This window comes from Branchiostoma belcheri, unplaced genomic scaffold (assembly GCF_001625305.1).
Source record: "Branchiostoma belcheri isolate BF01 breed outbred unplaced genomic scaffold, Haploidv18h27 scaffold2, whole genome shotgun sequence".
Taxonomy (NCBI): domain Eukaryota; kingdom Metazoa; phylum Chordata; class Leptocardii; order Amphioxiformes; family Branchiostomatidae; genus Branchiostoma; species Branchiostoma belcheri.
Genome location: NW_017803490.1, coordinates 4844220 through 4857386, shown reverse-complemented (window position 1 = coordinate 4857386; position 13167 = coordinate 4844220). Strand labels below are relative to the sequence as shown.

Genomic DNA, 13167 nt, shown 5'->3' with positions numbered 1-13167 from the left:
CACCTAAAACCTTCCGTACATTGCAAAGTCTTTGCTGCAAAATGAAGAAACATTGCCATCGGGCATCGTCAAGTACCGGCCTCCATGTTATGTGGCCAAAGTTTCACCAAGACAACATTGCAGGGTTGCCAACATGCAATATTGTATATGCCATGGGTTTAGGTCCGGACTTACAAGTCCGGAACTGAACCTAAACCTCTGGACTTGAATCCGGACCTGAACCTAAAATTGGGTTTAGGTATGCAGCACTACTGCTAACCCGCTCACAGTCACAAGCCCGGCTGACTTTGCCTCTCTCCTCGTTAACTCCTTCCTTGCTCAATCTCTCGTTAATCCAAGCTAACCCCGTAGAGGTCGAGACAGATAACGATGATGATTCGAGTGAAAGGACGGTAAAAAAGCTGATGACAAGTAAGTTGCCCTCCTGCGTATCTTGAACCGTGCTGTGCCTTATATACTACTTCTTCCTCCTCCTCCTCTGTCTCTTCTCTGCTGTCTTTCTGCCTCCAGCACAGATGGTCAGACGGGGATTGTACATTTCAATGTGGATCCTCCATTTCCCATACATATTTCTTTTACACTTATTGCCAGCGCAAGTGTTTCCTCCTTAAAGATTCAGGTTGCATGTGCTTGGAAAAAAGTTTGACAAAATTTGTGGTCCACTTTGAAAAGCCTTTTGAATTATAATTTATCAAATAAATGGACATTTTCCTCCCATAGATTTACAGATACAGATACACAGACGAAGTGTGATGAAATAAGTAGGATATTGTAATTTTAAGAAGAAAAGATGTGGCAAACTGCAAACTGGCCTGCAAAACGTCTTCTAAAATGTGTCTATCACATGAGAACAAAAATTTTTATACATCTAGAAACCATCTTGTTGCATATTTGAATGATCTGACTATTGAAGATCTACAATCTCCTTTTGCCATCTGATGAAGTATGAAGTTACCTAATTGCTTATTCCTTGAAAAACTTTTAAGATCAGTCCAAGATCTCTACCAAATCCTCAGTGCCCAAATAGTCTCAGAGTGAGGAAAAGGAAGTCAAATGGATGCTGGTCTGGTACATCCCATAATGCTTTACTCTTCCCATCAGCCCCTGAGCCAACCACTCCCATGATGCCACCTGTTGGCGTGAAGGCGGAGGTCAAGTCGCCGCAGGCTGCCAAGGTGACCTGGGCTGACACGACTCTGACACGGAACCGGATCACCGACAACCGATACTACACTGTTAGGTAAGTCGTATAACAATAACTGTACAGCTTTGTTAATGTTTAATGTCTCACTGACAGAAGAACAGAACTGAATATGAGACCATTTGTATCTGTATCTTTATAGCTTGTGTAAACGCCCTTCGGTGTAACACACCAGCTTTGCAGGCAAACGCCACAGCGGCAGCTAGGTCTATTACACCAAACGACCTGTTACACTCAATCTTTGCACATCTAACTGCAGGAGTTTTTAGAGCTTTCTAGTGATGATGCCCCAAATGTACTTGGTAGCAGTGAGTTCCACTCTATGATAGCTCTTGGAAAATATGAGTTTTGAACAGTCACCTCAATTTTTGGTCGATAACTCCAATATTTGAAGGCATCATCTGGGCTGGTATTAGATGATATTTAGCACTTGTAGTTGGTACATACGGCCATCAGTTTATGAGTCATTTGTGAATGTAATCTTGACAGCTAGTGGGCATGGTGTATATGATACCCTATTAAACAACAAACCTTATATTTTCTGTACCTCTGCATAGGTGGATGTCACTGTTCCCTGCCAGCAAGTATTTCTATGCAAATGCCACCAGTCTGGAGTATATTGTGACGGACTTGAAGCCTTACACGCGCTACGAGTTTGCTGTCAAGGTCACGAAAGGGCGCCAGGAAAGCGACTACAGCATGACTGTCAACAACAGGACTTTTGAAGACAGTAAGTATGGATTAATCATCAATAGATCAATTTTAAAAACACATACTTGTACAGTAAATAAAGAAATATTTATGCGGTAATCTTAAATGTTGTGAATTTCTTTCCACAGAGCCTAAGTCCCCTCCTAGAGACCTGACAGTTGTGGGAATTGAGGGGAACCCGGGAGGAGTGAATCTCAACTGGCAGCCTCCTGCCAAGTCCAATGGCCCAATCACAGGTAAATTCTCCCTACCATCCAACCCAACAATGTGCTTTTGCTATTTTTACTTGAAATTTTCCTTACTGTTTCCATTATACCATGAACACCAATCAGATTGCAGGAGAAACTCTCCTTTCTCACATTGTCCAATCATGTACATTTCTCTGATCACTTGTGAATTTCTCCTTACTTTCCACGACCAATCATCTACACCAGTCACATCACTGTCGAAAATTCTCCTTACTGTCCCTGTCCAGTCATTCACACCAATCGTATTGCAGATTACAAGTCCCCCACCTGTTCTTATCCAATCGTGTGCACCTGTGAAATTCTCCGTACTGTCCCTGTCCATTACATGCCTAGTTCAGACATTTGAATTTCTTTAAATCTTCTCTAGTTTCCTTTCTGTTGTTCAACTCAATTTGTGTGCATTTGGGCCTTTTTAGAAGTCTTTCATCCTTGATGTTGAATATTAAATATTTCTATATTTTTGTTGCTTTATCAAGCATCCTTCATAATTTCTTATGATATATGAAAGTAAATAAACTTGAACATGCACCCACAAGCAACAACAATATACTTTCCCTGCAATCCTACTTAAAAATAAAACCACTGTAAAAGTAAAATGGATTTACATGTACAGTTGTCTCGCTGTACATGTGTCTCAGCTATGTTAAAACTGGATTAAAAGGCAGACGCATATAAACCAGTAGCAGCAGTTAAACTTAATCAGAAATGATATTCAGTAATTGGGAGTCAGCATGAACCTGTTTTGGATGAAAGTGCAAGCTGATTAGGTGTGTAGTGATAATTTTCAGCCAGGGACCAGGGTTCTACTTCACAGCAAGACTTCATATTACCTCTGTCAATCAGAAATACCAAATGCGTCTGTTTTTGTTTTATCCTAAGCATGGCCTGGTTATTATATAACAATTTTGGGCATACACATCTCTAAATCATAATATTGATTGCATTGTGAACTACAGCAAACTAGGATTCATCCTCACTGTCCAACTTGATTCTTACCAAGTAGAAGAAAGCCAGACATTTTTCAAGTTGGTCTTTCTTCTATTTGAAAATTATTCTTTGATGGACGTATCCAGTCTAAGGAACACTGTTCAAAACAGATTTTTTACCTCAAGAGTTTTTCAAGTTTTAACCAGGCTTTGAACCATCCACTCTGGGTGTTGACAGTTTGTGACATAGACAAACATGGCCGCTATACTTCACCATTGATTTTTCGCAGCCTAAAATTGGGTGAGGTCCCTCGGCAAAGTCTAATAAATCCTACAATTTCTCATTGTCAGGGGCGCTTACTTGGAATAAGTGATGAAAATAGATCTATATGGTACTTACATTCCTTTTTACTCGCTGAAGAACATATTAAAGTTGACCCATAGAAAGCATCTTGAAAACAATGTTTACTAATGGGTCTTAAAAGTGTGATTAATGAATAATTGTGGTGTTAATTTCATGCTGTTCTTGTTGTTTGTGATGTGTCTCAAAGGGCTCTGTTAATTATGAAAGGACGAGATTTGATACTGGTAGAGACAAGTTTTTATATGCTCGGATTCTCCGCGTCATTTATCATCATTTGGTTGTCTGAGCTCGCTGGCTCAGAGGTTTGAGCTGAGTCAGAGCAAATTGTACAAAAATTCTAACATCTGCTGCAATTTGTATCAATATTTCTTGACTGTTAACATGTTATCATAACTTTCAGTGGTAAACACATACTTTAAATCATAGACGTTCAATCAGGCCTAATCATATCTTAAAGTTTGTGTTCAAGTTTGAAACAATAGTAGCAACTCAATGGAAAAAGCTGACACCTACATTGTAAGTCTGTTTTATGGGTGTACATTTACTAAGTGTGTGAGGACGAAAATAAAAAAAACTTGGAAATGCAGTAAATATTTAAGGATTTACAGTGTTTTTCAACTCATTTTTTTCATTCAGCTATGTCGTTTTGATGAGTGGCATATATTTTTTTTACAGATATCTCATACACATGTTTACATGTAACCTTACAACTGTGAATAACAATGGAACACCTTGTGAACATGAATACCGATAGTTGCCGGTGTTCCTTCATTTGTTTGGATTTAGCTTTTTCGATCGAAAGGCACACCGTTCCTAATCTAAGTTGTTCAAACCTGTCCTTGAGATGCTGTAGTTAAGCCCCTGGGCAGTATCAAAGCCACATTCACTGTAAACTCCTACAAGTCCTCCCAAGTTCCAATTCCAGCAGCCTGGCCAATTTCTCAGGGAGAAGGTGTCAGAGAATTTTAGCCAGAAAAAATGATCTTGAGCCAGAAAAAAAATGATGTTCTCGGCGAGATTCAGCTACACATCTTATCGTGTGACCTGGAGGGATACAGGTTGGGGGATAATTTGGAATTCCACTTTCACGCATGGGAGGGGTATTGATTCGCCCATCCATCTCTGTCAGTTAGGAGACCTGTATCTGTGCAGGGAATCAACAGGAGAGCCACAGCCAGGCCAGGGATGTGTGCTGGTCTCAGATTGACAAAAAGTGTGCTGCACTCTCCTTGGAGTTAGACTATGATTTTCCCTGTAAAGATGGTGTCTATGTACTAGGATCTGTCATTCACTGCAGGCTTCAGATTGAGAAGAAATGATTTGGTGTCACTGTGCTAGGATCTGTAATTCATTGCAGGCCAGAGCTGTGTTCTGGTTTCGGATTGAGAAAAAGTGTGCTGCACTGTCCTTGGAGTTAGAGTATGATTTTCCCTGTGGATTTGGTGTCAATGTGCTAGGATCTGTCATTCACTGCAGGCTTCAGATTGAGAAAAAAATGTGGTGTACTCTCCTTGGAGTTGGAGTATGATGTTCCCTGTAGATTTCGTGTCACTGGGCAGAAATCTGTCATTCATTGCAAGACATTTAAAGCCAGGCCAGAGCTGTGTGCAAGTCTCAGATTGAGAATAAATGTGCTGCATCCTCCTTGGAGTTACAGTATGATTTTCCCTGTAGATTTGGTGTCACTGTGCTAGGATCTGTCATTTATTGTCGGCCAGTTCTGTGTGCTGCACTCAGATTGGAAAGAAAATGTGCTGAACACTCCTTAGAGTTAGCGTCTGCTTTTCCCTGTAGATTTGGGGTTGCTTTGCGAAAACTTCGTCATTTGTCATCATTACAAGAAGATATTTAAAGCTAGGCCAGACTTTTGTGTTGTCCTCAGATTGGGAAAATGATAGATTGGAATTAGATAGTGATTTCACAAAATGTTTCACGTAAACGTGCTGGGCTTTCTGCGAAATCACTGTGGTTGTCCCAACATTTTCCATTGGCTGTTAGCAAAATGCTTGATAATTGGCCAAAAGTTGGCATGCCCATTAATTCAAACATGCTGTAGATATAGTACATGTACATGTGACATATTGTTATCCCTTACGGGGACATGGTTATGGAGGTACATTTGGATGTGTGCCACTTTTTGGCAACTAATGCCACTCGCATGAAAGAAACATTTCTGCCTATTGTCACACAGGCTTTGATATATAACTTCTAAATGATTTTGTTTTCATCTTGCCTATACTGTATTCTTCTTTGAAACTATTGCACCATGTCTGGTCATGTTATGATGTGTCTTCCTTTCTGTATTTTCTCTTAAAACACACTCATCACGGGCCGCTCATCGCAAAACAAATAAAAGTATGATGTGAAATTTCAAGCTGTCTTTTGCTTCATCTCTCTCAGACACTTTTCTGCTATAACAAACACAATACACAACATACAGCTCTCTTTATCAAGGACCTCTTGCCTACTTATAAACACAAAATGCCTTTGAAGCACACACAATATTCTTTATTCTCTTATATACACATGTACATACAAAATTGTCTAAAACATACATGTAGATGATCTGTTTTTATGACATGTAGAGCCTCTTTTGAGGTGTGGTAGAAAAATGACTAGTCTACTCAGATCAGTTTTTGGCGACGCCTCATGGGCGTAGCCCTCTTATTCTTTGTTTTGCCATGAGAAGTAGCATCCCCCTTTTTATGTTCTTTCGTTTTAGGCTACATCATTTTCTACACGACCGATCCCTTGCTGAACGACGCGGACTGGGTGTTTGACCCTATAATGGAGGGCGACAAATTGACGTACACTGTAAAGCAACTCACGCCAAACACCAAATACTACTTCAAGATACAGGCCAGGAATTCTATGGGCATTTCGCCCATCTCACCCATCATGGAATACCAGACGCCGCCAGGTTGTTCCGGATTTCAGATTTTTTTTCTGACTGCCATAGCTGCTTTGTGTTCATGTTTGCGTACTCATAAACTAAGTGGGATTAGTTACTAATAATTATGCACAATCAGGTTTAAAAAGCACTAACCTAATAAACTATTTTCTGCTAACACAACTGTTTATGAAGCATAGTCAAACTACCACTAATTTCACAACCTTTTAAATTTTTTTATCAATTTGTTTTATTTTTCATAAACTGGATGAGAAAAGGAGGTATTAACTAATAAAGGTTGAAGGCTTGACTCTATATAACCAAGGTTATTAAGTTGTATGTACCAGTTAACTAACATCAAACCAATTAAAGTCCAATGTTCCCTTGTCCCATCTCTAAATTGTACATCAGTTTATAAACCACAATACAACAATGTTAATATACAAAACAAAAAATTGTATGCACATGTACAAACTAATCTTTGCAATTTTTGGGTATCCTATTGTTTGTGTTTAATATATACTTTGTTTTGTTGAATTGTAGTAATATGACAATTGTGCTTTCTTTTTTATCACCCTTGTGACAGTCAAAATGTAAACAGTGTTTTCCATATTTCATACCTTCATCGTATCAGCCCCCCATCATAGACCTAACCTTGGCTTCAAATCATCGACCCCCCCCCCCCAACATTGTAGACTGAAAACTAGTCACTCACTACTAGTATTATTTTGATGCATGAAAATATCATCATATACTTAGTTGTAGGATATTTTAACTCTGCACATATTGTATGTAGAACTATGTGTCAAATCAGCTTCATATCGTATTATACAATATTGCTGTTCCCTAATATATACATAGAGCTTGAGATCACATATTTAGCAAGTGAGAAGTCTGTTTCATCTATTGTTGTGAATCAAGGTATCTTGTACTGATATGATACATCACATTTTAGGAGGGAAGTCCTATAATCCTGTGGAGGGTGAAGTTGGCGAAGTCCCCAATTCTGGAGGAGCTGGAAGTAAGTCTCAACAATTTGTTACATCTTGAATTTTTTTTTGTGCATAGATGAAAGATGATTTTGGAATGTTTCATACAGATCATGAAGCATCTCAAAAACAGCTCATGCTAAAAAAAGTTGTTTTTTCTACCAGGATCAACCAACAGCCCCTCCAACCAATCGTCTGGCGGCTTCACACTGACTGACACCATGCTGTGGATCATCATCGCTTGTGTCGTCACGGTTACGGTGACCATCATCTTCATCATCGTGACCTTCATCCTGTGCAGGCGACGCAACGGAGACAACAACAAGAACAAGAACAAGTACGTATCCGAGCATCTTAACCCTGAAACTGGCACTGTGTAGTGCTGAATTGTGAGAGAAATTTAGATTATGCTTATCTACCCAGAAGGAAAACATTGTTTTTGCTGTTTCCTTTTCTTCTAACAAACATGGTTAATGACCTGGACTAGATGGCTGTCACCATTGTGAATGGTGCTGTAGCAGACACGTTGTTGTGTTGGATCACATTATGCAGCAAGTTGCAGGACTGAGTTGGATGGGCTGGTCACCATATTGTGTTACTTCCTAGTTTATCTATTGTCTTTATCTTGTTGGTTAAGGTTTTAAACTAACTATTTTCTTTCTCAGGAAACGTGGACAGTACAAGGGCCGTGACAACGGGAAGAGGAAAGGGCCCCATAAGGACGTGAAGCCACCTGACCTGTGGATCCACCACGAGCAGGTAGGGGGCGCTTTTCTCTCTAATTATGACACAACATCATGTGACTCTGACTGTGAAGCAGTAGTTTGCATGGTGAATGTAAACATAAACAGCTAAAAGAAAAATACCTGAAATTTTTGTTTGGAATGCTGTTGGATTCATGTGATGTTACTACATCAGTGTCTTTTTTTGTACTCATTAGTTGATGTTGTTAGTTCAATGTATGTGTAGAAAGTACGTGTCTGCCAAATGCACAGGACAGTTTGAGGGCATGTCAAGAGAGAGGACACCTTTGCGTTGCTGCATTATTTTTCTACCAGTTCTGCAGGAATATTTTGCGCATTTTGATTTCCGCAGCATTTTCCGTTGCAGCATGCAATATCATTTTCAGCATGTTTTGTCGTGCTTTTGGGCATTTATTCCCCCCCCCCTCCCCCCCGGCACCATACATGCATGTCTCGTGGCCTGTGATTGGTTAACTGTTCAGTGACGCTGCATGGCACACCGCTTGTGATTGGTCAATGTATCATGAGTCCGTGGCTCCTTTTCGAAATGCCCTACAGCTCACAATGCTGTAGCAACCTTTGAACTTTCACATCTTATATGGCAGGTGAACTTGACCTATGACCCGACCTTGGGCCTTTGCTCTGAATTGTTGCAGCCATGCTGTGATTTCAGGGCTGCCTGCCATGAGCGTTGCAATCCGAATTTTTCCCTAATATCTGGGGTGCTTCTTGGTGCTCTTGCCAGTAACTAAGTGCCAAAATGAACCATAAATACTTTAAGCCCCATTGGGAGATGACAAGATACTGTAACCTAAAGGCGAAGCTAAAGAACATCAGAGGAAGGGTCCTCACTGTTTTTTCCAGAAACCCTCCCTTCCCTGTACACACAAACTTCAAAACCTGACACAAAGCGGTGTTGTGAGGTGTAGGACGCATTACGGAAAGGGAACCCTTGGGCTCACTCGACGTGGTTGCCCACAGGGAAAACGCGCTCGCTCGCATGCCTTTTTTTCGGTTCTCGTGGATTTTTTGAGCATCGTCGTGGAACCTAAGCTTCCTGCCTGTTGCCATGGCAACGGACAGAGAGCTCACGAGTTGCTGTTTCGTTTTTCAAGCCACCTCCGATGTACTTGTCGTGAGGAGCTACCTGGAGAAGACTCTCGTCTCTTGTGGATGCCAGCCCATCCCACACTTTCCATCTCTCCTCTGCATCACTTCTCTGTGCTCTGATTGGTCAACTCTGACACCTCTCTGTACTGTGATTGGTCAACTCTGACATCCCTCTGTGCTGTGATTGGTCAACCTGTCCGTAATACCGGTTGCCCACCTCTAACATCTTCATGTGCTACGATTGGTCCTCCTCTCAGTCTCAGTAACTGTGATTGGTCAATCTTTCTCTTCAGCTGTATAGTACTTAGATAGTGTCTCCTAACTGGCTAACACCTCTTGTACTGTGTATCTTCCTAGCCATGTATAAGATTTATTCTATTTCTTTCTCTGTATGAGATTTTCCTTTTTTGATCTTTGAATTTCTCTATTGAGTCACACTAACCAAGTCATTTCATCATTGCCAATTCTTCCAGAAACGCATCTCGACTGAACCTCCTGAGTCCTTGGAATTAGAAACTTTTAACGCTCTGAACTACTGAACATCCAACTTTTCTACCTAGTTTTGTACTACCTTCTTTGTTTCTGAAAGTAACTATATTATATATTCTCTAGATGGTGTTACAGAATTCTAATAAGAAGGCTCCCGAATAGGTCAAAGTTCACAGGTCACAGACCAATACAGTACTTGCAGCTAAAATTTCTACAGTCACAAAACTGTATGAAACTAATAATATGGTAACTGCCCATGTCTTGCCAAATCTTTGTCATTGGTTGTGCTGATGACCTCTGACCTATTCGGGTAACAACTGTGTTGGATCAAAAAACACAGTTGGAAGTGTAACAGACACTGTCAAAAGCCAGCGGAACCACGGAACACTGTAAATAGTTTGGAGTGCCTTTTGTACAATTTTGTAGTAACTCAATATAACTCAATCCACGTAGCTTCGTACTATAAGAACCCAGCAGAAAGATGTGCTCAAAATTGCAGGTAGAACATAGTGAAACTGTATAAAAGACCGTTGTGTACACTCAGTAGGTAAAAAAGAATTACAAATCTCATCTTGTAGTTTCGGGCAGCTATAGGATTGCAATAAGTTGTAACTGTAGGGTATGCTCGATGGCTTCTTACTATACGGAACAATACTGTACAATGTAGAGTACTATTTGAGTGTGTGCAAGCGTCAGGCATTGTTCATGTTGTATATAAGTCTGTGAGGCAGTGAGAAGTAATGCAGCAATGTTGGTTGTGGTAATTTCAATATACGGTGCATGAAGACTGTGCTTTGAGACACCCTAGTGTAGACTGGGGGCTAAGTGTTAGCTAAATTTAACAGTAGATGATTCATACTTAGTAAAATGTGCAGACAATGCTATTACGTACTTACAAAATCGGAAACGACAACCTACATGTATTCATCAAATACTGTATTACAACAAATTGAAGAAGAAAAATACCTTCAAACTTTAAGCTATAGTCAAAAGTATCGATGGGAAAGTGAAATATTTCCAGTAGAAAAACAAATTTCATTCAAAATGGACCGTGACTGTCATTGTCAAATACTGTATTTTCAACAAATTGAAGAAAAATATATCACAGCTATTTGAATTAGAAAAATGGTTTAAATGAAGAATTTCTGTAAAAACGGAATCTCATTCAAAATAAGTCATAGCATTGTCTGCACACATGTTAATTCTTGACAATCATGCTGACTTTGCTGAGTGTGTACATAAGAAGGTAAAGCACTGCAAAAATTTGCACTCTCACGGTAACCTTTGGAATTTTTGACTGGAGTAAGTTGCTTGCTGCACTTGTGTCAAAATGCTGTATTTACTACTATTTGGAAGGGAACACAACTAAACTGGTGAAAAATATAGTGCCAATCTTTCATACTGTTTTAGGATTATTGACTTTTACTGAACGTACATGTAGGGGCTATGGCATCTATGTGCTTAACTCCATATACTGGAACCTTCTGAAAACTAACAACTTCCGCTAATTCCATGTTTCGAACAATTTCCTTTCTCGATTTCTTCTATTTATTTCTCCTCTTTTGTACTGTTTCATGTCACTTTATTTCAGAGTTTTCTCCAATCTTTCATGTTTTCCATACAAAGAGGAAGACTGGATTCACTACTTTTAAAAGTTGCAATGCGAGACTTGCCATATTAGGATGAAGATCAGGGTCTTGGCCAAGGTTGTTCCCCCTGGCATAGTTGAGACCATTCCCTGCTGTATAAAAGCTCCCCCTATCCTTGTGAAATGTGAACTGCACTTAGTAATATGGAAATAAAGTACTGATTTGTATGCACAGGTGTTGGTCTGTATTCTTCTTCTCTCCTCTAAGACAGAATGAAGGTATAGAATAAGTGAACATAGCAGGTACATAGTAGGTACATAACGCTGGAGCCAAGACAGATTATAACGTGAAAAACTCTTTACTGATCTGGTCAAAGCTGAATATCTATTGTCCATTCAAGTTAAATTTCCATTATTCTTAATCATATTAACCTTCTACCTGCTGCTTAACCACTAACCAACACAGATTTGGTACAACCTTAGCAGGGATAAGGTTAAAGTTTCATGCTTTTTCAAGGATGTTTCAGTAGCAAGTACTGCTGACAGTACATACAAATGTATGATGGCTTTTTGTGAGACAACATTTCCATATAACTTCTTGCATGATAACATTGAGTACCTCAGGCTGTTACTGTAAAATGCTGTAACCAGTGCAAATGTGAAACATAATTGTTCCCACAGAGGAACTGAAAGCCGTAGGGACTAATTAGGATCCACAAGAGTTGAAATTAGGTCCATGATATGCTCACAAAAGAAGTATGAACATGAGATAAAAGTCGAAATGTGGTTAATATGAGATAATTATGGGGTTCAACAATAATTGTTTTCGTTTTTTTTAGTATTCTTTACACTTGTCAATGAAAATTTTGACTCTGAGTTCTTTTATAGAAATTGATGCAATAATGGATGTGTTTCCAGTTAAAATGATGAACTGTAGACATGTATACATTTGTATGGTGGATTTGTGTTTGTGTTTTTGATCTATTTGAATAATTCCGGTAGATTGAATTTTTTGGAACACAACCTGGTCACGAAGTGCGACCAACGAGCTGTGAAAATTGTAGCTAATTTATCAGCAGCTGGCACCGTCGTAACGAACCAATTATAGCAGCACCTCCTGACGCGCTCGGAAAATTCAGCAGATTGCCAGGATGTGGCGGTTAATTAGCCTGCCGGGAGTCGTTAATGTAGCGCCTCGGAAAATAAGTGGTCGGATAATCCTGTATGGCGTAACAGCGAGAAGCTAGGATAGGTAGAATCTTAGTGTCACAACCAGGGATCTAGCCAGCACCAGTTTTCTGTCAATCGCAGGAACTTTGCTGTGTGTGAGAAAAAAAATTTTTTTAACCAAACTTCATGGACCAAATTGACAAAAATCTTGGAAAAACTCTGAACCACATTTGTCTCTCAAAATGTTTGAAATTGCATTTTTGAAGGCTTGAAAATAACAAAAATTTGCCCTTAGATTCCAAGCACTCACCCCCCAGGTCTGATCATGAACCTGGGCTGATGGAAAAAAAAATTCGAACTGGTTAAAGCCCTGATCACAAGGACAAATGGTGTATCGAAAGGCCTTTGTCTATTTCCTTTCCTTGATTTTAATTTGTCATAATAAAGTCCTTAATTCAAAAGCTAAAGAAGAAAGCAGCACAAGTTTATGTTATGCTTAAAGTCTGTAAATGATATTTTTCCTTTAGATGTTTATGAGACACTAAAATGTTTATTGACAAATAAACAATGTTGGGTTTATAATTACTAGCTTTACAATACCTCGTTGGGTTCCCATAAATTTAGACATAATAAGTAATAACAATGTTGTATTTCACCCTGTCACCCAGCCTGGTTTGAAAATAAAAGGGACTAAAACAGCAAAATACATCATTTTGCAATTTACAAAATCCTGCTTAT

The 13167-nt window shown here is 39.4% G+C and overlaps 1 protein-coding gene across 7 annotated transcripts in view; it reads left to right on the top strand.

Annotated features, from left to right (window-relative positions):
- The window catches only part of LOC109468561 (neogenin-like), a 130131-nt gene that overhangs the window by 103348 nt on the left and 13616 nt on the right, over positions 1-13167 (top strand). For all 7 annotated transcript variants that reach the window (XM_019766815.1, XM_019766814.1, XM_019766820.1 and 4 more), the window contains 7 exons: positions 1102-1240; positions 1759-1931; positions 2041-2148; positions 6173-6370; positions 7296-7361; positions 7495-7666; positions 7995-8088. In XM_019766815.1, coding sequence (XP_019622374.1) covers positions 1102-1240; positions 1759-1931; positions 2041-2148; positions 6173-6370; positions 7296-7361; positions 7495-7666; positions 7995-8088 — 950 coding nt within the window. The remainder of the gene's footprint in view (positions 1-1101; positions 1241-1758; positions 1932-2040; positions 2149-6172; positions 6371-7295; positions 7362-7494; positions 7667-7994; positions 8089-13167) is intronic.